Raw genomic sequence first — 25,866 nt, forward strand, 5'->3', positions numbered from 1 at the left:
TCCTCTGAATGAATCATGATCTCTTATTGGTGGACACTGTTTTCAATCTTTTGCTGTTATGGACAGTATGAAGATGAATTTTCTCATACAGACTTCTCTGTTGGTGGGTGTGATTTATTTTGAAGACAAAGCCATTGGCTAAGTTCTATTCTCTTCCAGTCTTTACAGTTAATAACTGGAGATGTTTAGTCTAAATGGTCAAATCTAAATTAAATGGAAGAAAGCAGCATGTCCACCGTGCCTGCCTGTGGATGGTCCCTGTAAGGGCTGGTGTTTTAAAGGCTAGCAAAGGTGTGGTTTTTTAGAAGCGATCTCCACCCAGTCTTAAACTCCCCCCAGATAAGGATGCAGACATCAGTAAAACCTGACTCCCAGTGTCTGAATGATGTGTGGAGTGGAGTAACAGTCCTGGGTGTGAGCACAACGGCAGGGCTGGCTTCCCAAGTCATGGAAGATAGTTCTGATCCATTTGACTTGACATGTCAGTAAGTACCAGACCTGAGTCAGTTTTAATACTTTTCAAGGTATCTGAGTTATAAAAATTAACCTCCGGGGACTTCTCTGGCAGTCCAGTGGGTAAGACTCTACACTTCCACTGCAGGGAGCAAGGGTTCAATCCCTAGTCAGGGAACTAAGATCCTGCATGCCACATGGAGTGACCAAAAAAAAAAAAAACCTCTGAACTACTAACAAAAATTTAACATTTTCAAGCCTCTTTTTCCTAACCTAGGGATTTGTGATATTGGAAATATTCAATTTACACATTCCTCTTATAGACACAATTGGGCTTCTTTTTCCTGTGCTAGTTACATCAGATAAATAGGAGCGTACTTTTGCAGAAGGTTCAGAAACAACTGTGCCTGGAGATAATCACTATTTTTCTATCTAAGCTTCCTTCTTCTGGCCTGAAAGAGGTCTTATGAATTAAACCCTTCTGAGTATCTGGACTTCGTCTTACTTGAATCTTTATTTTAAGAGAATTTTTCCCCATTACACAGTATGTGCCCAATCCCTGACCCTCCTACCCAGGCCTTCAAATAGAGATTGTAATTATGCTCCACGCTGTAGAAATGAACTACTTATTTCAGTTATTTTGGCATCAGTCACAACGACGCTTTTTTTCTGTTCTTGGACTAAGAACATAAGGAATGCCCAGCTGGTTTCATTCATTCATCCCATCATTTACCGAGTTTCCTTCTGTGCCAGGAGGTGAGAGTTATTGGCGGTGGAGTTGATTCAGGAAGTGAAACCCAAACTATTTTTGCAGAATACTCCAGTATCTTACCTTGTTTTGAGCGACTTCTCTGTGACTGAGCAGTTGTCAGCCTGTCCAAATCCTCCTTCAGCCCTGCCTACTTGTAACCTGAGCAACCTTTGGGCCCAGGAGCCTGTTTTGAGGGCCTGCTGTTTAAGTGGCCTTTCATTGTGGTCCATTGAAGGCAAATTGTGTGTAGAGGGGTTGCCCCAGTTTCAGTGATTGTTCCTGGACTTTGGTCTCAGGTGTGACAGAGGACGGCGAAGGACAGTTGAAAGGGCAGGTGGACAGGGTGTCAGGAGTTCAACTTTGGCTCCAGTTGTACCTGTTTCTAAGCAGAGCACACCCCTCGCCTCCCTGGCTTTCACAAAATAAAAAGCTGAACTAGATGTTCTCCAGGAATCTTTACAAAGCCTAACATTCTAGTGCAATACAGACAAGCTTCCCTGGTGGCTCAGATGCTTAAAAATCTACCTGCAATGCAGGAGACCTGAGTTCGATCCCTGGGTTGGGAAGATCCCCTGGAGAAGGGAACGGCTACCGACTCCAGTATTTTGGCCTGGAGAATTCCATGGACAGAGGGGCCTGGCTGGCTACAGTCCCTGGGGTCGCTAAGAGTTGGACACAGCTGAGGAACTTTCACTTTAATTTTCACAGACAAGCATAAAACCCCGTCTCATTTCTCCACACGTTCCTTGCAATAGCCTGTTAGTTCCTGTGAGGGCAAGAGCTGTTTATCCAGCTACAAACCCAGCATCCAGCACATAGTGGGAATGCAATAAAGATTTGAGTGAGTTAGAGGTAAATTTCAAAAAAGAGATTTTTATCCCACTTCTACTCCTATCCAGAGGAACTTCCTGTCAAGGAACAAATTCTTCCTTAAGGAAGCCAGTTCTACAGAAAATCTTAAGTTTTGGTTTGTTTTCTCTTCCTTTCTTTTTAAAAATTTTATTAAAGTGTAGTTGATTTACAATGTTGTATTAGTTTCAGTGTACAGCATAGTGATTTAGTTATACATATACATGTATTCTTTCTTTTTTAGATTCTTTTCCCATGTAGGTCATTATGGAGTACTGAGTAGAATTCCCTGTGCTACACAGGAGGCCCTTGTTGATTGTCTATTTTATATAATGTGTGTATGTTAATCCCAAATTCCTAATTTATCCCTCCCCGATTGTGTTTTCTCTTTGGTAACCGTAAGTTGGTTTTCTAGGTCTGTGAATCTGTTTTTGTTTTGTAAATAGATTTTGTTCTTTTTCATGGCTGAGTGCTTTCCGTTGTATATATGTACCACACCTGGTTTATCCATTCCTCTGTTGATGGCCATTCAGGTTGCTTCCATGTCCTGGCTATTATAAATAGCGCTGCAGTGAACAGTGGGGTGCATGTATCTTTTCAAGTTATGGTTTTCTCCAGATACATGCCCAGGAGTGGGATTGTTGGATGATATGGTAGTTCTATTTTTAGTTTTTAAAGAACTTCAGTACTGTTCTGCATAGTGGTTGTACCAATTTATATTACCACCAACAGTGTAGGAGGGTTCCCTGGTACCTTTTTTTCACTGTCTATGTGTGTGTGTGTTTGTGTTTTCTACACATTCATTTAATACATAATTGATTAGGCTACTTTAAAATTCACCTAAGAAAATTTGGTTATAATATGTGTCCATGTAATATCTATATCAAACTGAAGATCTGAAATATTTCACTCCGAACTTTAAGTAAAATATGCCAATAATTTTATCTTTAAAGGTAATGATATCAAATATAGCACAAATTACATTTTTTGTTTTTTTTTCTCAGAAATGAAGTAAGTATATAAAATTACACATTGTTGCCTTTGGCCCTGGCTTAGGAGCAAATAGACTGGAAAACATAGTTTTCTTTATTACAGGATATTACCCAGTAGAAGTTAAGCAAATTTAATAGGTAAACTGTCTTGAGAAAAACTAGCACTTTTTAAGATGCATTTTTTGGGGGGAGGGGACACCGATTATATAATTTATTAAACTGTTTAAAAGTGTTTTGTAATGTGAAGTATTGTATGCTAAAATTTTAATATTGGTAAATAGAGACAAATAGAAAATCCTTAAAAAGTTGAAAACACTTCTATGCCTTTATCCAGTCATAAACATGGTTAGCATCTTTTATATAATTTCTCTCTCACTAATAATTCTCACTAAATGCTCTCTAATCATTCACTAATAATTTCTCACTAATTATGTCTTTGGGGCATCCTCTTTTAACAAATCATGAATGGGGTCCTGCTTTTGTGTAGACCCCTGATCTAGGTGCTGTGTTTTACCTGTCAATTCGCTCACCTGTCCTAAATATTATTTTACACCCACCACTATCAATGATCACATGCCCTCCTTAGCTCTGCCATAAACATGCAGGTTGTCTGAGGACAGGCACACACACCCAGATGTCCTGGTGAAATTAGCTTTCATGTTGTGGTAACCTTTGTGGAATTTGCTTATGACCACTATGTTCTATTTAAGGATTGAAATGTACCCTAGACACAGGCAAGGTGTGAAATCAGACTTTTAACAGGGCACAAGAGCTAAGACTAGGTGGGTCAGGAGAGGGGCCAGTATCTGAGTCTCTGTGAATTGAATTAAGGTAATGATTACTTAAACAGTAATGATAAGCAGCAAAGTACTTTGGAAGGAATCTCAGGAATCTGAAGGCCACAGCGTTCTGATGGTCTCTTTTTGCTAAGGTGCTGAGGTCCTGGTCACTCATCCCCCTGTTCTTCTCTCCTGTAGTGATGAACCACCAACACCAGCAGCAGATGGCGCCCAGTTCCCTGAGCCAGCAGAACCATCCCCCTCAGAACCCATCAGCGGGGCTCATGAGTATGCCCAACGCGCTGACCACCCAACAGCAGCAGCAGCAGAAGCTTCGGCTTCAGAGGATCCAGATGGAGAGAGAGAGGATTAGGATGCGCCAGGAGGAGCTCATGAGGCAGGTATGGCCTTCAGTGGTGCCTGGTGGAGGCTTCGTGGCCAAGGCTACTAGGTAGGTAGCCACTTGCCCTCAGAGTAAAATAAATCTTTCTCCAGAAGCATTAAAGGCCAAAAACCCTGCTCCAAACTTCCATTCTCTACTTGCACTATCTTGAGAGCCAAATCTGTGAGCACATAGAGTAGCTGTATTAGCATGGCTATCTTTGGCTTTCACTACTCATCACTAGAAGGAGAGAAAGAGTATGTACCAATTACTTTTTATCACAAAACTTGGTGGCTTAAAAGAATAACCATTTTATTTATTCAATTTTTAAAACTTTTTATTGTATATTGGCATATAGCTGATCAACAATGTTGTGATAGTTTCAGATGGACAGCAAAGAGACTCAGCCATACGTAACACATATATCTATTCACCCCTAAACTCCCCCTTATCCGGGCTGCCACATAACATTGAGAATAGTTCCCTGCGCTATACAGTAGGTCTTTGTTGGTTACCTATATTAAATATAGCAGGGTGTACATGTCCATCCCAAACTCCCTAACCATCCCTTCTTCCCATCCTCCCCCCTTCCCACCATATAGCCTTTTTACAATTTTGTGGACAGGAGTTGAGGCAGGGCTCAGCTGGACTGTTCTTCTATACATAGTGTAGTCTGAAGTCACTTCAGTTCAGTTCAGTTCAGTCGCTCAGTCGTGTCCGACTCTTTGTGACCCCATGAACTGCAGCATGCCAGGCCTCCCTGTCCATCACCAACCCCTGGAGTTTACTCAAACTCATGTCCATCGAGTCGGTGATGCCATCCAGCCGTCTCATCCTCTGTCGTCCCTTTCTCCTCCTGCCCCCATCCCTCCCAGCATCAGAGTCTTTTCCAATGAGTCAACTCTTCGCATGAGGTGGCCAAAGTATTGGAGTTTCAGCTTCAACATCAGTCCTTCCAATGAACACCCAGGACTGATCTCCTTTAGCATGGACTGGTTGGATCTCCAAGGGACTCTCAAGAGTCTTCTCCAACACCACAGTTCAAAAGCATCAATTCTTCGGTGCTCAGCTTTCTTCACAGTCCAACTCTCACATCCATACATGACCACTGGAAAAACCATAGCCTTGACTAGATGGACCTTTGTTGGCAAAGTAATGTCTCTGCTTTTCAATATGCTATCTAGGTTGGTCATAACTTTCCTTCCAAGGAGTAAGCCACTTAGTGGTATTCAACTGGTGGATGGGTTGACTTGGAGGGTCCAAGGTGGGTTTACTTAAGTGTGTGGCCTCATGGTGAGGGTTGCTGAAAGTCTGGGCTTAGCTGGGACGAAAACTTGAAGTATTTGCCCATGGCATCTCTAGCTTGGTAATCTTAGAGTAATGCAACTATTCTATTTGGAATAGCAGCTTGGGTCTCCCTGAGAGAATGTTCTAAGAGACAGGAATTGAAAGCTGCCAGTGTATTAGGGCCTGGCTCTAGAAACTGCCACAGAGTCACTTCTTCCATATTCTTTTGATCTAACAGTCACAGTGTGCACCTTCCTCCTCTAATCCCTGCTACCCTTCCCATCCCAAATTAGAGCAGATAACAGAGAGTGTTCCATGGAGGAAATGACAGTGAATCTGCAACTGTCTTTGATCTGCCATGAAGCATGAAAAAGAGAGAAAACTGAGGGGGCTTGAGAAAGCAAAATGTTTTGCCTATGGACTCTGATAGAGGGGTCTGCAAAACTGCCTGGGCTTTGAATAGCCACCTCCGTGGCATCCTCCACTCGTTCGTGTATTCATGCAGTCAGTCTGTCCAAAGAGGGTGTGTCCTCAGGGAGTCAGGCTGAGTGCTTCCCTTAGAAAAATAAATGAAAGTCCTTGAAGGAGGCCACAGCCTTTTCCCTGCTGAAATGGCTTGGTCTGTGCAAGAGCAGAATTCTCTTCTGTGCTGCTCAACTAATGTAGCACATGTTTTCAGGCCTCATAAATTTTGCTGGCTGCATTTTGGGGAGGAAGGCTTCAGTTTATTGTTCTAATTCTTCAGACTTTGTCTTATGACTCACATGAAGCAAGGTACATGGGGAGCTTCCTTTCCATGTTTAAGGAAATGAGTAGTTTTGACTGTTCCAGAAAGCTTTTTTGCAGGGGGCTGGGGATATTAAACACTATTTTTTTTTCCCTTTGGTATTATTATTTCTGATACTTTCAAAAATATACACTTACTGCCATAGGTAAATAATGAATTTCTCATCAAATAAATTCTAAAATACAAAGTATCTGTACTGTGTGATACTTTATACTGTGTGAGGTGGCTTCCCTTGTGGCTCTGATGGTAAAGAATCTGCCTGCCATGCAGGAGACCTGGGTTCAGTCCCTGGGTTGGAAAGATCCCTTGGAGAAGGGAATGGCTACCCACTCCAGTATTCTTGCCTGGAGAATTCTATGGACAGAGAAGCCTGGCAGGCTACAGTCCATGGGGTTGCAAAGAGTCAGACACGACTGAGTGACTAACAATTACACTGTGTGAAGTTTAAAAACCATGATGAATTAAAAGAATTCCTTAGACAGTCTTTGAAAATGCGGGAAGTGAATATAAATTGTGCTTTGTTGTTCTGTTGAACTATCCTCTAAATTTGAGGAATACAACTTTGTAATATGACCATTATTATGCTTTTTTACCCTGAGGATTTATGTCTGAACTTTCATAGTTATTTCAGGGTAACAGTTGTTTATACTGTTTTTAGATATACACTGTCATGTTTCTTAGAAGGAAATGATTGTATTATGGTTTTCTGTCTTTGGATAATGATTCTACTTGGAATAATATATCTATTTTATAATATAGAGTAAATTAAATAGCAGTAGAGTAGCATTTATACATTTTAATGGTTTTTCCCCCCACAAAGCTATGACTATCCTACAAAGAATGACTTGCTTCTCAGTTTCTGCCTTGTTTTGTTTCTCTTTCTCTTACTCCACCTCCTCCTTTCCCACAGAAAGCATTTCTGAAAAGGGGTGGAGGAAAGTGCCCCAGATTGTTTCCTTTATGCCAACCATAGGTGCCTTTGAACCAGCATGTTAGTATTGATGGTTCGTATTACAGAAATACCAACCAAGTTCCTTAAATGCTGATCCCTCGAGGCTGTGGAACTCAGAGTATTTTGCTTCATCACAGTGTCATCTCCCCTGTACAGGACATGGGGAGAAATACTGTCCAGATTTGCTCACAGAGGTTCACATAGTTAGCTTTGACTGTGCAAGCGCACACATATGGAGGAGGAGAAGATGGAATGGGTGGTTCTGATGTCTTCTTATCTTTATTATGGAATACAGGAAGAAAGATCTAAAGAGACTTTTTTAAGTAGTGGAAGAAGTTTTCCTCTATCCAGAATTAGCTTGCTTCTCAGGGTCAAAGATATTATTTAAGACCATACAATAAATGGTGTTAGAGTGAAGACAGTTTTCTGGGGCTTTTGCCAAGATGTCTGATTGTTCAGGTGTGGATTATGTGTATCATCTTGGTGTGTAGTTTTTTTTTTACTTCTTTCTTTTGTTGCTTTGCTCTTAAGCATCACGATTTGAACTTAATGGACTGGAAGTAAAAGTGATACTTGGCTCACCTGTTTAGCTGCCTTTTAGCATCTGGTAGGGACGTAGAGGCACTTTGGCCCTGAAGAGCTCTGAAGATGGTCAGTTCCATTTGTTCTTTCTGTCCCACTCCCCGTTCTTCATAGACAACAACTGCCTGAATATCCTTTGCTCTCTGGGCACTTAGTAATTCCCCTGCATGGTAAGTTGCTTCAGTCATGTCCGATTCTGTGAGATCCCATGGACTGTAGCCTGCCAGGCTCCTCTGTCCATGCAATTCTCCAGGCAAGAATACTGGAGTGGGTTGCCATGCCCTCCTCCAGGGGCTCTTCCTGACCCAGTTATCCAACCCACATCCCTTATGTCTCCTGCACTAGAAGACAGGTTCTTTACCATTTGTGCAGCCTGGTAATTCGCCTGGTCCCCCTGCAGTTTGCAGGAGGGCCCTAGCTGTCTAGCCTGTCCTCTCAGAGCCCCTGCCCTGCAGGCAGGCCTTGACCTTCCTCTCACAGGAGAATTTCTGGGAGAGAAGCCCCTTCCTATCCTTCATCTCTAGGTAGGAAAGGGGGTTGGTACATTTTAATAAGTAGAATGAATTTATTCCCTAATTCTTGGGAAATTAGCACTACTCTGTATTTTTTATTTTTTTGGTATTTTATTTATTTATTTTTTTTAATTTTATTTTATTTTTAGACTTTACATAACTGTATTAGTTTTGCCAAATATCAAAATGAATCCGCCACAGGTATACATGTGTTCCCCATCCTGAACCCTCCTCCCTCCTCCCTTCCCATTCCATCCCTCTGGGTCGTCCCAGTGCACCAGCCCCAAGCATCCAGTATCGTGCATCGAACCTGGACTGGCAACTCGTTTCATACATGATATTTTACATGTTTCAATGCCATTCTCCCATACTCTGTATTTTTTAAAAAACTATTTATTTATTTATTTTTGGCTCCTTCGAGTCTTTGCTGCAGCACATAGGATCTTTTACTGTGGTGTACAGTCTTAGTGGCTTCTCGGCATGTGAGATCTTAGTTCCCTGACCAGGGATCGAACTTATGCCACCTGCATTTCAAGTGCAGAGTCTTAACCACTGTACTGCCAGGGAAGTCCCCTGGAAGCTCCTTATATGCTATGTAAATGTTGTTTCATTTTTCCTTCTACTTCCTTCTGCTTTCATGCCATTGTTCCTCTAGGCGTGTAGTCTGTGGAGAAAACAATTCCTTGGTCCTTCTTCCACAATCTGACGTATACCTTCTGATGCCAAGGACTCAGGCATGAACTTATCACTGAAATCATGCAGAAGATATTAACCCAATGAATTTGAGGAAAGTCTGATTACAGATCTGAAGTGAACTTCCATTATTTCAGGATGGAAAATTGTTTTCTGATTCCTTTTTTTGTCTCACTCAACATTTGCGTAGTGCAAAATAATAAAAAGATAAATGAGGCACGGCTGCCTTCAGATAACTTATGTTTTATCACTGGAGACAAAATGATTAAATCTAATCCAAATTGGTGGCCAGAAGGATGAATTCAAACCGTTCCCTACTTTGTGGGGTTCCAGTGGCTGCCATCTTTGACTTTCATGACTGGAGCAGAGACCAGATCACCTCAGCCCAGAGTTCTGGGAAAGGAGCATAAAGTGCTTTTTACCTTCCTTTTCAGTCCCAACAGGCCAGCAAGTTGTTGGATAACTACAGAATTAGGATCAAAGGGCTGATGAGGTTTGGTATCTCCCCTGATTAGGAATCTTTTTAAGTAGGAGAGTTTTGTTCAAAATGATTCCTATGCATTAACGTTGGTTGCTGTAGCAACACAATTGAACTGCTTGTATCTGATAACTAATGAATTATCTCGAAACATGGCAGGTGCTCCCAGGGCAGGGGTGCCAACAGGCCCAAAGGGATCCCAGCCAGGTCTGCAGAACATGGCCTTATTAGGAAACTTTCTCTGCTTTCAGTGTCTCTCACAGACCTTATGGAGAATGACTTTTCATGAAAGACATTCTCCACTGTCTGTGATAATGAGAGTTTTATTTTTGCTGGTGAAGCAGTTTCAGGTTCATCAAAGTAATAGCAACCCTGGAAAAGAAGGCAATTCTCAGGAACTCCTTGGTGGTCCAGTGGTTAGGATTCTGAGTTCTCACTGCTGAGGTCCCAGCTTCAATCCCTGGTCTGGAAACTAAGATCTCACAAGCCAGATGACCAAAAACAAAACAAAACAAAAATCTCAGTTGGACAATGTACTTCTTGCTATCTTCTCATAGAGTTTTTAACTTTTTAAGTTATAACTAGTAGTAGTTGTTTTTGTTGTTTTTGTCTGACTGACATAAGAGAAAGCATTTTGCTAATTGAAAATAATCCAGACTCAACAGACTTCAGGGACTTTCCTGGTGGTCCAGTGGTGAAGATGCTGCACTTCCAAGGCAGGGGGTACAAGTTCTATCCCTGGTCAGGGAAGTAGGATCCCACATGCCATGCAGCCCAAACAAACAAACCCAAGTGGTTCTGTCTCATTACTTTTTCTCCCTGACCTTCAACCCCAGGGCAAATCCCAGCCTCTGGAAAGCCACTCTGCTGAGGGTGCTGTGCTCTGGAGGTAGGATAACTGTAAGAAGGGGAAAAGAAGGAGACTTTATAATGTATGATTCCATTTATATGGACAAACTATAGAGACAGCAGAAGAGTGTTTGTCAGAGTAGGGGTGAGGGAGGTGCTCCCTGCAAAGGAGAGGCACTCGGGGATTTGGAGCGTGAGAGCACAGTCTGTGTCTTAGTTGGGGTAGCTGTTTCACAGCTGTATTAGGTATTTGTCAAAACTCTGAACCATACAATTTCACAAAGTGTGACCATGACTATATGTAAATAAAAATAGTAATGAAGTAAAATTATTGCACAGAAAAGACAGGTAGAAAATATTTAAAATAATCAAAACCAAAAAGGAACATAATCGTCATCTATTCTTTTACCTCAAGAGAGCTGTGAAGACGCTGGTAATTTCTTTCCAGTCTTTGTATGTATCTTTTTTTTTAAAATATATATTTAGTTTAAAACAAAACTGGTAGTGTATTATACTACTGTGTGTTACCTCTTTTCTTAATATATTTTGAGAAGTCATCTATTTATTCTGTATCAGCCATGGAAGTGGTGCTTTGAGTTTGGACCTATCTATTTTAGGCTGCCTGGAATCCTTTCTACAGCAACGCTGGACATAAATTTTAAAAAACCATGAACCACACATGCCCACAAGACTATAGACTACTCTGCTGTTACAGCTTAAAAACCAACACAATATTTGCTCAGTATCATAAAGGGCATGTTTACAGCTTTACCCAATGAAATGGAAAATTTGAGTAACTGGTCAGAAACTGAGAAACAAGCTTCTCAGTCCCTATTTGTCCCTCTGAAAGAACGATTCCTTGACATGAAAACAGACTCTTGGCTTTATCTGAGTAGAGTATTCCATTGTTTTATTCATTCAGATGTGAAGCTTGGGGTCTTTCTGGCTCAAAGATGATTTCTGACTGGAGGACTTCCTGTCAGCCCTCAGGGCCTGGAAGAATCTTAAGTAGAGAAGCCTTCACTCCCTCTGTGTTGTGGAGAAACCGTTATTATTCTCAGGCAGACTCAGCACTGCTTTCACCCCCATCCTTCACTTAATTGGGGCTCAGTGGACAGGAGAAAGCAGCTTGTCAGACAAAAATGCTGACTCAGCTCGGCCTCTGGTTGCCAGGACAACGGGGACCAGGGGAGAGGGCTTGGGCGGGAGGCCTCGGAATTCTTTGGCAGGTCTCACAGATTTCTGTGGGGCTTGACAGCCACTATCGGGTCTGGCGGGCCAGCTGGCCGGCCTCTTTCGGCCATTCCTGACTGAGGGCCCTGGGGAGGGACACACCCGGCTGTGAGCAAGGCTGGTCCAGGGAAGGCTCCGAGGTCTGTTGTTTGTCATGTGAAGAACAACGATTTAGAGAGGTTAAAAAGTGTCATATCGTAGCATAAATAGTGGCAGCTTCATGGAGTCCTGCCTTCAGCACATGGGGCTATGATTCCTTTTAGAAAAGCATTTCAGGGAATTAGGTTTCGGGGTTGACCAGGAACATCAGTGGTCATGTTGTCCACCCGTGGATCCCACTAGAGTAGCCTGGCTGTGTACATTCATTCACTCATTCATTTGTTCGACATGTTCTAGGCACTGAATGCACAGCAGTGAACTAATAGGCTTGTTCTTTACCTTCATAGAGTTTCCATTCTAACTGCTGTCAGTGTTCTATTTGCCTGGTCCTGGAAATAATTCATTTTCTTAAAGAAATTACCAATTCCTTTCAAAAGGACACTTTTGAAAGATGTTATAAAATCAAACACATTTAAAATTTGTATTTATTTTTAAATATCTATTTTTTTAGGCAATTAAAAAACTTTATTGAAATATAGTTGATTTACAGTGTTGTGTTTGTTTTAGGTGTACAGCAAAGTGTTTCGGTAACATATATATATGTGTGTGTATCTATATCATCTCTGTGATATAGGGAATGTTTGCCTAGAGCCATACATGCTGTGTGGCTGAAATCCTGGGAAAGCTTTATCAGACTTTGAGAGTGATGGAAAAAGCCAAAAATGGAAAATACTGAGCATTCTTAATCATTAGTTAAATTGGTCAACCAATTTGAATTGGCATAAGAAAGCATTTTGATCCCTGGGTGGGGAAGTACCCCTGGAGGAGAGCATAACAACCCACTTCACTATTCTTGCCTGGAGAATCCCATGGACAGAGGAATCTGGAAGGCTACAGTTGATGGGGTTGCAAAGAGTCGGACACAACTGAAGCGACTGAGCACGCATATATTCTTTTTTCAGGTTATTTTCCATTATAGGTTCTTGCAATTTTTTAGATAATTTTTAAACTTCCCTTTTCATTTCCAATTACATAGCATTGGCCATATTGTCCATGTTTTACAGTACATCCTTTTAGCCTATCTTACACCCAATAGTGTGTATCTTCCTCTCCCCCACCCATGTATTACCCCCAACTCCCACACTGGTAACCACTGGTTTGTTCTCTGTATCTGTTATATTTGCTAGTTTCTTGTAATTTTTAATTCCACATATAAGTGATATTGCACATTGTCTTTCTCTGTCTGACTTATTTCACTTGGCATAGTGCCCTCCGAGTCCACCCGTGCTTTTGCAGATGGCAAAATTTTATTTTTTTATGGCTGAGTAGTACAAACACAGTTTTTAAAATGGAGGTTCACCAAGTTTGAACAAAGGAAAAGCAGCTTCATATTTCTGACCTTGATAAGATCTCTGAGGTATAAAGAAATACTCCATCTTGAAATCCATTCAGCTATTTTTTTTTTTTAAGTGAAGAGGAGAGTATCTAAATTATAATGTTTCCCTTAATGTGATTCTAAAGGATAACAGAGATTATGGAACAATACAAAACTGTTTTATACATCTTGAATTAAAGAGTGTCAAGAAGGCTGTGGTTAATAATTAGGGACTCAACAAATGTCTTTCCCAAAGTGTCAGAGTTTTGAATATTCTTTCCTAGCGACAGCCTGGGTCTGGCAGCTGAGCCTGTGTGATGAGGTATTTCCAAAGAGAGGCTCCAGGAAATGTGACAATAAAGTTCTAGAATCCCTTGGCACAGAGTTAAAAAGAAATTTACGCTGGGTATGGGGTTTTTTGCCCCCCTATAAAGAAGGTCAATAATTCGGCATTCTGCCTCTGAAGTCCCTCAGGGTTTTGGCAGCGAGAGCAACTTCTCTGCACCAGAATAATTTTTTTAATGTTAAGATTTCAAAATATTGTCTTTCTTTTCTTTTTTTTTTTTCATTTGTTTCTACTCACTCCACCCCTTATAATTAAAACAATCCAGTCTTCCATTTTTGTAGTATTCCTGGCCACACACACTTAAATCAAACAGATCACCCTCAGAAGAAGTTATTGTCTTCCTTTGTCTTTGAAGTACATTCCAGCGAGGGCCAGAGCTGGCTGGCTGGCGAGAGACACTCCCTTCACCCAGGACGGACAGGGCTACAGGGTGCTTTCAACTGCTGTTTACTTTCTCACCTTCTCTGTTGATTCATTCCATGGGCAGGCGGGAGGCCAATGGGGAGCTGAAAGGAGAGGAGGTTTGAAGTTCTCTTCCAGGGACATCTTCCTCTTATGAATCAGCATTTGTCTTTTACCTACTAACCCCTCCAGCTATTTTAAACACCATCCCATCCCCAGCCCCTAGGAGAGGGTACTTTTAAACCCACATATATATAATTATTCGCTTCAGGAAGCTAGATGGAAGACCACAAACTCTGAAGGAGATTCTCAGGCCTTTATTTTGTACCAGTCTTTACACCCCCAGCTTGCTGCTGCTGCTAAGTCGTGTCAGTCGTGTCCGACTCTGTGCGACCCCATAGACGGCAGCCCACCAGGCTCCCCCGGCCCTGGGATTCTCCAGGCAAGAACACTGGAGTGGGTTGCCGTTTCCTTCTCCAATGCATGAAAGTGAAAAGTGAAAGTGCAGTCGCTCAGTCGTGTCCGACTCTTAGCGACCCCATGGACTGCAGCCTACCAGGCTCCTCCGTCCATGGGATTTTCCAGGCAAGAGTACTGGAGTGGGGTGCCATTGCCTTCTCCGCCCCCAGCTTGAATGTAGACAAAAAAATAAAGTTGTGGTGGAGGAAAGTAGGGGTGGAGTTACCAGGGGCAGCTTTCCAGATCATTCTGAAAACTGGCCTTTAACATCTTAACTTGTAACTCTGCTGTCTGTGCTTGTGAATTCCCAGGACACTAGCTCCACCCATATACATTGAAACGGATCAGAGAGGCCAGTTCGATCTCTTTTCCAATTCAGAGAGAGAGTGTGTTCAGGAAGTGAAACAGGACGGTTTGTTAAATCCTCTAAACTGCCTGAAGCTCTGCTCCCTTGTAGCTCAGCTGGTAAAGAATCCGCCTGCAATGCAGGAGACCCTGGTTCGATTCCTGGGTTCAGAAAATACTTCAGATAAGGGATAGGCTATCCACTCCAGTATTCTTGGGCTCCCCTGGTGGCTCAGACCTTAAAAAATCTGCCTGCAATGCGGGAGACCTGGGTTCAATCCCTGGGTTGGGAAGATCCCCTGGAGGAGGGCATGACAACCCACTGCAGTATTCTTGCCTGGAGAATCTCCATGGACAGAGGATCCTGGCGGGCTATAGTCCATGGGGTCGCAGAGACACAGCTGGACAACTAAGCGCACAAACACAACCTGAAGAAGGCGGGGACTGGCATTTCCATGTTCTAACTGTGAAAGCAGGCTCAGAGAAATGAGATAACGCGCCCAAGTCCCACAGCTAGTAGGTGAAAGGGCTGACAGTTTGAGGTCTTGAGGTCTGCCAACCTCAGTCCTTGGCTTTCCTCTCTCTGCCGCTGACTGTGTAGTGGCTGTGAGAACGGACTCTGGGGCCAGATCCTGGGAAAGTTGCTTAGCCTGTCTTCGCCTCAGTGTCCTCATCTATAAAATGGAGAGAGCTGGGCTGTCGAGGATGAAATGAAATAGTATGTTGGCACACTTAGGATGGCGCTTCACAAGTTGTAAGTGATACCTAAGTATTAGCTAATACCTTTGTATCCTAAAACATTTAGCGTGATCAGTAGCTCATTTTATTAGCTGCCTCCCTGTGCCAGGTTCTTGATAAATATGCTTTTTAATCTTTATAACCAGCCAGCAAGATAAATCTTAAAAGTCTTTTTTTTTCCAGATTAACAAACTGAAAAAAAAAGTGTAGTCCAAGATGCTATATCTAAGGAGTAGCTGAGCTAGGATTTAAGCTTTCATCATTTTGATTCCAAGAACACTTTTTTTTCCTATGCCAAGCCCAGGTCATGTCCAGTAGCATTTACGCCTCAACAAGTGTTTGAAAATTCCAGTGGCCAGTAGCCCAGAGAATTGAGAAGCAGCCAGTCCTACCAATGAATGGACTACATCAGATGTGGCTCCAATCTGGGATAGAGGGAATCTTCCTTCTTCCATGTGACAGTCCATTAATAGTTTGAGAGCCACAGTTGCCACTCAGTATCTCTTTTAAACAGTCCCCTTGCTTCTTCATGGGACTTTCCTGGTGGCTCAGATAGTAAAGAATCTGCCTGCAATGCGGGACATGCAGGTTTGATCGCTGGCTCAGGAAGGTCCCCTGGAGGAGGAACCCACTCCAGTATTCTTACCTGGGAAATCCCATGGACAGAGAGGAGCCTGGTGGGCTATACATTCCATGGGGTTACAAAGAGTCAGGCATGACCGAGCAACTTCACTTTCACTTGCTTCTTCATAGACATAATACCCTGACCTCTTCCCATGTTGAATTTTCTCCTTTGATCACTCTTTGTAAAAATTGTGACAGTGTAGAACAGAGATCTGGATGCAGTCTTGCATGTGGAGGTTGGTAGATCCTTGAATGTAGTAGAAATAGAAGCCGTGCTGACTACTTGAGTTGGAAAGAAGGTTTGGAGCATGTAGATGTCAGGGAGAGAGACCCTACTAGGCATGGCCCTTGTCCATTATTTTTTGTTGTAGCCTGTTTCCCCTCTAGAATCCTCACTGAGCAGGGCACTATCTGTATTTTTCATTGCTATATGCCTGCTGCTGAGGTGCCTGGCCTCTGATAGTCTCAATAGTATTTTTTAAAAATAATTTTTATTTATTATTTTTGGCTGCACTGGGTCTTCATCGCTGCTCAGGCTTTTCTCTAGTTGCGACGAGTGGGGGCTATTTTCTAGTTGTGGTGTGAGGGCTTCTCATTGCTGTAGCTTCTTTTGTTGCAGAGCATGGGCTCTAGGGCATGCACGCTTCATTATTTGTGGCATGTGGGCTCAGTAATTACAGCTCCTGGGCTCTAAAGCACAGGCTCGGTGGTTGTGGTGCTTGGGCTTAGTTGCTTGGAGGCATGTGGGATCTTCCTGGACCAGGGATCGAACCCATGTCTCCTGCATTGGCAGGCGGATTCTTTACCACTGAGACACCAGGGAAGCCCTCTCCATAGTATTTTTTTAAAAAATAAATACAGGTGCAAATGAATGAGTCTTTGTGGGATCTTTGGGAGACAGTTAGCTGAGATTTGCAAGTAGGAGAGGTGGTGATGGCATTAAGAAAAAACTTGAAGTTAGCAAGAAGAGCTGCTCTAGGGCCAGGTGAGGAATGTACTTATGAGACGTGAAGTTTCAGACCCCAAATGGACATGTTATTTTGGACTTCAGGGCTGGGAGAGGGGCAGCTGGTGGCTTGCTGTGGTCATCAGGAAAGGCATTCGGGGAAAAAGGCAGTGGAACAGAACCTCTAAAGGTGGAGGAGAAATGGCCTGATGAAGAGGGACCCAAAGTACTGACAAGTCCAGGAAACTGTAGACTTGTTTGGGAGGACAGGTGGGTGGCAGTGGAAGGGACACTGGGAGGGGATCTGTGAATAGACTTGCTGACCTGGAGTGGAGGTAGGAGGTGAGAGACAAACCAAAGGCTCAGATGTGCTTCCAGCTTAGGATTTAAGCTTTCATCATTTTGATTCCAAGAACACTTTTTTTTCCTATGCCAAGCCCAGGTCATGTCCAGTAGCATTTACAGCTGCACCGCCAGCTCTGAGTTGGAGGCCTGAGTCACATCCTAGACCAGCCTTGTTCAACTGTCCCTATTTGCACATCAGTTCACTTAGTCCAGTGCCCAATCTTCAGCCTTGCCTCAGCTGTTTTTGTTCCATCAGTCTCAGCTCCACATCTTAGTCAAACTAAAGTCAGGTGTTTGCCTTTCATTTCTGCCCATGTGAAGGGAGGGGATGTCATGTGGCAGCTAAAATCACAGTGGATCTAGGGCTTAATTTTATACATAAATTTAGTGTTTTTTTTTTTTTTTTTAATAAAAATCCTCCCTTGTTTGCATGAGGACATGTCAGGATGAGGACATGTCAGTGAGGTTAGTTCTTTTATTTCCAAGCCTTAGATTTTGTACTGCTCTTCTTCAATTTATGAACAGAAGTAGGAAACTTATTTTCATTCAAAAAGAGACTAGACCTTTAAAAATTCTAAATATGCAATTTATTATTAAATATATAATTATATATCTTATATAAAATATAATTGAATGAAATGAAGCTTCTCATTATTGTCCAATTACATTAAAATTTAATTTTATGTTATATAAAAAGGTTTACAAACCTGTTTGTGTTTTTTTTTTTTTTTAAAGCTATATTTTTAGCCTTGCTGACTCATGATGAATTTCACACTTGGTATAATCTTCCAAGGTGAAAGCTGATCAGGAAAAAGTGTCAAACCACTCAAAGTGGATTAGCTCCATGTTGTAGTGTGACTTTTAAGATGGTTTATTTTTACTTTAGTTTTGTTGGGATTGGAATACAGAACACGAGGTGCCAGTAATAATAATATTTAGTTAACACTTATTAAATGATCTTGTATGCCAGCACTGTTCTATGCACACAGCGAATTACCTCATTTATCACCACAGCTTTCCTATTGGGCGGATTCTATTATTATCCCCAGTTTACATATCAGGAACAAAAATATTAAATACCTGGCTGGGAGGTGGCATGGCCAGGGTTCAGACCCAAGCATCTGGCCCCAGATGCTGCTCCTGACGACTCTGGCCTTCTGCTCATCTTCTGTGTTGGGAACAGGAAAAACGCAGTAGGATCATTTCAGTAGGATGGCATATAAACCTGGCTAGTTGGGATGTATACAATAGACTGTTGTTTTACTCATATTTGTGGTTGGGGGTGAGAATTGAATGTTCTTAGTTAATTTTTCTTTTGTTATTAATTATAATTGAAAATATTTCCATTTGAATTCCAGTGATATTTTCATTCCTCCACTGAGTGAATATTTATCAAGTACCTAGTATATGTCTGGGCTGTTATACACAGTGGGGACACAGAAGTGAACATGATAAATAAGATCTCTTTCCTCTGGAGCTTACACTCTAAAGAGAAGGACAGACAGTAAATATGTCAGTTGCCATGAAGAACATTTAATGTAATCTCTGAAGAGATTGCATCTGTTGAGACAGTCATCAGTGAGGGAATGAACTTTGGGAAGATCTGAGCAGTGTGTTCCAAGCAGAAGGAACAGTTGGAACAGAGGCCAAAAGTGGGAGGAACAGTGGGGAGGGAGTGAGGGGGGACATGTCCCATACGAAGGAGGAGACATGGCCAGTGATGTCAGGCAGGCTTGTGGGCCACTGTGGATAGGGAGCATGTGGGTTTAGAGCCAGGGGCCAACATCGCCTTCACAGTGGCTGCTGTGACTTAAGAATGGTCTCATAATAATCTCGAAGAAAGTGTTGCATCATCCCCCACCCTGAAAACCTTTCTATCTCAGACTTGCCTAATTTATATTTCGGAGCTAGTTTTCAGGTATAGTCAACACATTATCGTCTCTCATTTGTTAGTTATTTCAAGGTGAAAATGATATCCTGAGCCCCCTACAGGCAGAACAAAGCATTGCCTCTTATGATAATGGGATCAAATCCTCCAAGTATTGAATCATTTGGAAAATACGGATGTGGAGGAATGGAACTTCAGGTATCTTTCATTTAAAATAAAGGGAGGAGAAGTGAAATGGCACCATTAAACGTTTCCACCAATATAGTATAAAATTCACCCAGCTTTGGTTATTATAAATCAGTTCAGTTGAGTCACTCGGTTGTGTCCGACTCTGTGACCCCATGAATTGCAGCATGCCAGGCCCATCACCAACTGCCAGAGTTTACCCAAACTCATGTCCATCGAATCAGTGATGCCATCCAGCCATCTCATCCTCTGTCGTCCCCTTCTCCTGCCCCCAATCCCTCCCAGCATCAGGGTCTTTTCCAATGAGTCAACTCTTCACATGAGGTGGCCAAAGTATTAGAGTTTCAGCTTCAGCATCAGTCCTTCCAATGAACACCCAGGACTGATCTCCTTTAGGATGGACTGGTTGGATCTCCTTGCAGTCCAAGGGACTCTCAAGAGTCTTCTCACCACAGTTCAAAAGCATCAGTTCTTTGGCGCTCAGCTTTCTTCACAGTCCAACTCTCACATCCATACATGACCACTGGAAAAACCATAGCCTTGACTAGATGGACCTTTGTTGGCAAAGTAATGTCTCTGCTTTTGAATATGCTATCTAGGTTGGTCATAACTTTCCTTCCAAGGAGTAAGTGTCTTTTAATTTCATGGCTGCAGACACCATCTGCAGTGATTTTGGAGCCCCCCAAAATAAAGTCTGACTCTGTTTCCACTGTTCCCCATCTATTTCCCATGAAGTGATGGGACCAGATGCCATGATCTTCATTTTCTGAATGTTGAGCTTTAAGCCAAGTTTTTCACTCTCCTCTTTCACTTTCATCAAGAGGCTTTTTAGTTCCTTTTCACTTTCTGCCATAACGGTGGTGTCATCTGCATATCTGAGGTTATTGATATTTCTCCCAGCAATCTTGATTCCAGCTTGTGTTTCTTCCAGCCCAGCGTTTCTCATGATGTACTCTTCATAGAAGTTAAATAAGCAGGGTGACAATATGCAGTCTTGATGGACTCCTGTTCCTATTTGGAACCAGTCTGTTGTTCCATGTCCAGTTCTAACTGTTGCTTCCTGACCTGCATATAGGTTTTTCAAAAGGCAGGTCAGGTTGTCTGGTATTCCCACCTCTTTCAGAATTTTCCACAGTTTATTGTGATCCACACAGTCAAAGGCTTTGGCATGGTCAATAAAGCAGAAATAGATGTTTTTCTGGAACTCTCTTGCTTTTTCTATGATCCAACAGATGTTGGCAATTTGATCTCTGGTTCCTCTGCCTTTTCTAAAACCAGCTTGAAATCAGGAAGTTCACGGTTCATGTATTGCTGAAGCCTGGCTTGGAGAATTTTGAGCATTACTTTACTAGCGTGTGAGATGAGTGCAATTGTGTGGTAGTTTAAGCATTCTTTGGCATTGCCTTTCTTTGGGATTGGAATGAAAGCTGACCTTTTCCAGTCCTGTGGCCACTTCTGAGTTTTCTAAATTTGCTGGCATAATGAGTGCAGCACTTTCACAGCATCATCTTTCAGGATTTGAAATAGCTCAACTGGAATTCCATCACCTCCACTAGCTTTGTTCATAGTGATGCTTATTATAAATAGTCCTTTTGAATTTAATTTATATATTTAGCCACTCACAAGCATTCTTTTAAAATAAATACTCTATTAGAACTATCCCAGGAGTAACTTAAATGAACAGGAAAGCTTAAAATATTAAAGCTGTATTATTTTATATATTTCTATAATAATAATAATTCATATATATTGTGTGTATATATATATGTATGTATTTTTATCCAATGAAGTTCCAGAAATGATTCTTATTAGGTTTAAATTCAGACCATCTGGAAATTGCAAATTTATCTAGTATTTTTAAGAAATATGGTGATAAAATTGCATCATGTGTAAAGAAGTGCAGAAATCTCTTCAAATTGTATGTTTAAAAGGATAGCCGTTTAGGGGTAAACTCCACATTTATTCAGAATGGTTGGAGAATGGGAATATTCTAGTTAAAGTTGATTTTCTTTTTTGGATAATGAAGGTTATTGCCTGAAGGATCTTTGCATTTACTGTCTATAAAGGACTAAAAATTACATCATTGACTAGCTGTTTTCAGACTGTGGTGTGTGTATATGAGTGTGTTTGAGGGGTTGGTGGGGCTCTGTTCCTCACACCAGGTCCAATTCCCTGTTATTCTTATGTGTGAAGCCTCCGGGTAAGCTTGGGTTAGAAGATAAGGTTTCTAATGAACACTGCTTACCACGTAAAGACAACTATAGCAAATAATTCAGTTTTTCTACATGTATTCAGAAGGTACTTCTAAGATTGGAATTATGGACTAAAATCCCCCTTTAAAAATCTCCTTTTTTGGGGGGGTGGTTTGGTTTTCATAGATTACTGAGTAAAATTTAGGTTAGTTAAGTATTGAATTATTTGAAATCTGGATGAACAGAAGTGAACCAGGAGCCCTTTCTAGACAGAGTATTGATTTCAGTATAAATTAAAAATGCAGTTTCTTATCTATCAGATCTTCATGGTTTGTAATAGTCATGCTACCGTAACTCCTAGGAACAGTATGATGAACCCTAGTAACCGAAAGTTTTTATAGCCGATGACTTCACTAGACTTGTCTAGACAGCAGTTACTCTGTTGCTGTCTAAAATCATCACTGCTTAGGGCTGGAAGAGATCTAACTTAGATGGCCTGAATATTCTGTGTGCTGTGGTAGCCTTGGTTTGGGGTTTGATGGATGGCAAGACCAGTGATTCAGCTTGGGTAGTGGGAAACTCATAGGCATAAACATGGGAAGGGCCTAACTTAGGTTTTGGACACATGGGAAAATATACAAAAGTTTTATTCTCTGGAAACAGCAGCAAATTTGAAAGGAATCTGATGTCTGGTCATATTTGTCAAAATAGGAGAGACTCCCTGGAGGTTATATCTAGAGAAAGAAATTGCAGTCAAATTTGTAACCTTTTGGATGGACTCTCCTTGGCAAAATCATGTTAGCTTTAAAAAAAAAATGCTGGTGTTTTAATTTTTGCTAATGAAATCCATATGCTATCAGTTAATCATCAAGTGAGATCTGGATTGGATCTGCATGCTTCTCCAAACTTCAGCCATTTTAGTGGACAGAATAATTAGTCAAATAGAAAAACCGATTGACTAACAAACTTTTAAACCGGTTGCTTTGCTCTCCTGGTTATCATCTAAAACTGCCAGTTGTGATTTAACACAGAGCCTGAACTCTGTAATTCCACAGCTTTACTGGGCTGTAAGTGGCAAAGACCAGAATGTACCTGCTAGTCCAGAAGAGTCCAGTTGCTTTGATTGACTTAGATTTGGTCTGATCACTTGGGGTAAAAATAGCCTTGTCCTTGAGAAAGTGTCTTGAGAGGTCTTTATATGATTTGGGTGTTTAAGCAATTTGGATGGGTTGGACAGTTACTCCATCAGTGCTTTGAGGGCAAATATTAACATGAGCTTCTCATTAACTTGGTGTCTGTGAGAAAGTGACTTACGCCTGTAAGACTTCTTCATAGAAAGAACACTAATGATTTCCTGATGATTCTGACTTATGAGGAATAAACATAAAGTGCTTTTGTGTTTGGTGAAAAGTTTTTATGTGAAGCATCCTTTGCTCCAATCCTTGTAACCAGTGAATCACTGTTGCCTCTCCCCCTGACTGTCATCTTTCTGCAGGAAGCTGCCCTCTGTAGACAGCTCCCCATGGAGGCTGAGACTCTAGCCACGGTTCAGGCTGCTGTCAACCCTCCTGCCATGACCCCAGACATGAGATCCATCACTAATAATAGCTCGGATCCTTTCCTCAATGGGTAAGTCAACATTTTAAGGCCACTTATTTTTGCTTTCTTTATTATGAGGTTTAGAGTATAATGGATCTTTGTTTATATTGGGAAAAGTTGGGGAGCTTGGAGGTTGGGGTGAGGATAGAGGGAGGATGTGGAGGGACATGGCAGAAAAATATAAAAGCAGACAAGAAGTCACCAATTTTTTTTTTTTAATCTCAAATTCAAAAATTGATGCTATGGCATGGAGTAAACCCCTAGTCAATAATTTGAAAATAGGGATGAATTTATGATTTCAATAGCGTGGTGTTTGTAGTAATTATTTAGAAGAATCTTGTGGTTTGATATAGCCAATGGAGATAAAAACTTGTTATGTGGCAAATAGGAGCAAAACAAATAAGAGGTGATATTTGTGGTGAAATATGAATAAGGTGTTAGTTAATAGTATTATTATGGTTGTTGTTGTTTAGGCACGAAGTTATGGACTCTGTTGCGACCTCATGGACTGTAGCCCACCAGGCCTTTCTGTCTATGGGATTTCCCAGGCAAGAATACTGGAGTGGGTTGCCATTTCCTTCTTTGGGTGATCTTCCCGACCCAGGGATCAAACCCCGGTCTCCTACTTTGGTAGGCAGATTCTTTACCACCGAGCCACCAGGGAAGCCAGTTAATAGTGTTATACATTGTCAGTTCCTGATATTGATCCTTCTATTGTGGTTATGTACCGTGTCCTTGGGGAAAATGCACACAGCATGCACAGGAGCTCTGTACTCTTTTTACATCTTCTATGTGAGTCTAAAATTATTTCACAATTAAAGAATGAAATAAAACAAAGACGTGTTGTTTTAAAATATGAAATATATGAGCAGAAGGAAAAGGTAATTGAACCAGAAATATCTTCATGAGTAGAAGTAGTCAACCTTAATTGTAGCCTTTTAAACCCAAATAAAGGGCAGTTTTCTATTTCCTGTGTCTCTTCTGCCCTTGTGGAGGCTTCAGGCAACAAGCAAATACAGTTATGAAAGTTACTAAAAATAGAAGAATGAAAACAAACAGTAATAAAAATACTGAAGGAAAGGAGTTTCTAAATGACTGATACAAAAATAATTCAAATGTCCAGAAAAAATGTAAAGAATAACTTGAGATTTACCCATGTACCCAACACCCAGGTTTTCCATATTTACATTGATCTTATTTTTTTTAATAAATATTACAACTAATATTTAAACTCTTCCCCACCACCCCTGAAATACATTTCTTTTTCTTCTTCCCTGCCTAGTGGTAGCCACCATTTGGATATTGATGTATATCCATCACACCTATTTTTATACTTCTCATTGCCTGTCAAAGGCTTCCCAGTTGGCACTACTGATACAGAATTACCTGCCAGTGCAGGAGACACAAAAGAGGTGGGTTTGATCCATGTGTCAGGAAGATCCCCTGAAGGAGGAAATGGCAACCCAGTCCAGTATTCTTACAATTCCATGGACAAAGAAGCCTGGCGGCCTACAGTCCATGGGGCCGCAAAGGGTTGGACACACTGTGCATGTGTGCAAGCACACATACACACACACACACATGCACACACACACACACACACAGCCTATCAATGTCTGTATCCAGAAGCAATATTCAACATATTTTTTAGGTTTTTTTTAAAATTTACATAAATGGTATCATTCTCTATATGTATTGTTATTTTATTTTATTATTTTCAGATGAAAAGGGAATCAATGTCAATTTATTATGAATGGCCAGTTGGTTTTTTCTTTGCCTACAGTTGATTAATTTCGACACAGGGATATATGTTTCAAAATTAAAACGAGGTTCGAAGTCCACCTCCCTTTGTTATCTGGAACATCAGGCAGATCTACTTTAGTTGGGGGTCTTCACGATTATATTTTAATTTTAAAACATCTTCCCATCTTTTGCTCTGCAGGGGGCCATATCATTCAAGGGAGCAGAGCACCGACAGTGGCCTGGGGCTGGGGTGCTACAGTGTCCCCACGACTCCAGAGGACTTCCTCAGCAACGTGGATGAGATGGACACAGGTAGGGGCCAGGCCTGTGAAACCTTGCAGTGGGTTTGGACTTTGAAATTGTCTCTTTAGTCCTCTCAATTCCTTTTTTTTTTTTGACCACACTGCAAGGCGTGTAGGATCTTAGGTCCCCAACCAGGGTTCGAACCTGTGCCCTATGCAGTGATCCTCTCAATTCTAAAATCCAACCAGGAACACTTAACTTCAACAACATTAACTGACAGCTGCAAAGCCCCTAGAACCCAAGCACCATTAGTAAACTCCAGCTCCTTCCCCATAGTTTATACAAATATAGTTTTATATATGGGCACAGGATTTTAATTTCTGCTTTTTTTTTTTCTTTTCTCCTTCCTTCCCTCCCTCCTTTCCTCTCTCCTTTCCTTTTCTTGTCTGTTTTATTTAGCCCTTTCCTCACAGTTGCATTAATATACTGCTGTCTGCTTTACCATTCTTTCACAATTGAATATTTATACTTTTCTAGGTTTTTGTTGTAATGTACAGGCCACCAGTACGCAGCTTTTCATGTCATTATTGCATTTGGGAAGCAATTGGCAGTGGGCTTTTGGAAAGTTAAGCAACTCAAAGGATTCTAAATGGTCGGCTCCAAGTCCTAACAATGTCCTCCTTCAGCAATTAAATTTAAGTAGTTCCCAGCCTGCTCTGCCTTCAGGCTAGGCCTCAGCTGGCTTCCTGGTTACCTC

The 25,866-nt window shown here is 41.5% G+C and overlaps 1 protein-coding gene across 2 annotated transcripts in view; it reads left to right on the plus strand.

Annotated features, from left to right (window-relative positions):
• WWTR1 (WW domain containing transcription regulator 1) overlaps positions 1 to 25,866 on the plus strand; it is a 146,359-nt gene that overhangs the window by 112,069 nt on the left and 8,424 nt on the right. For both annotated transcript variants that reach the window (XM_055569388.1, XM_055569389.1), the window contains exons 4-6: positions 4,023 to 4,225; positions 23,020 to 23,153; positions 25,066 to 25,178. In XM_055569388.1, coding sequence (XP_055425363.1) covers positions 4,023 to 4,225; positions 23,020 to 23,153; positions 25,066 to 25,178 — 450 coding nt within the window. The remainder of the gene's footprint in view (positions 1 to 4,022; positions 4,226 to 23,019; positions 23,154 to 25,065; positions 25,179 to 25,866) is intronic.

The sequence above is a fragment of the Bubalus kerabau genome, chromosome 2 (genome assembly GCF_029407905.1).
Source record: "Bubalus kerabau isolate K-KA32 ecotype Philippines breed swamp buffalo chromosome 2, PCC_UOA_SB_1v2, whole genome shotgun sequence".
In the NCBI taxonomy this organism is placed as follows: Eukaryota; Metazoa; Chordata; class Mammalia; order Artiodactyla; family Bovidae; genus Bubalus; species Bubalus kerabau.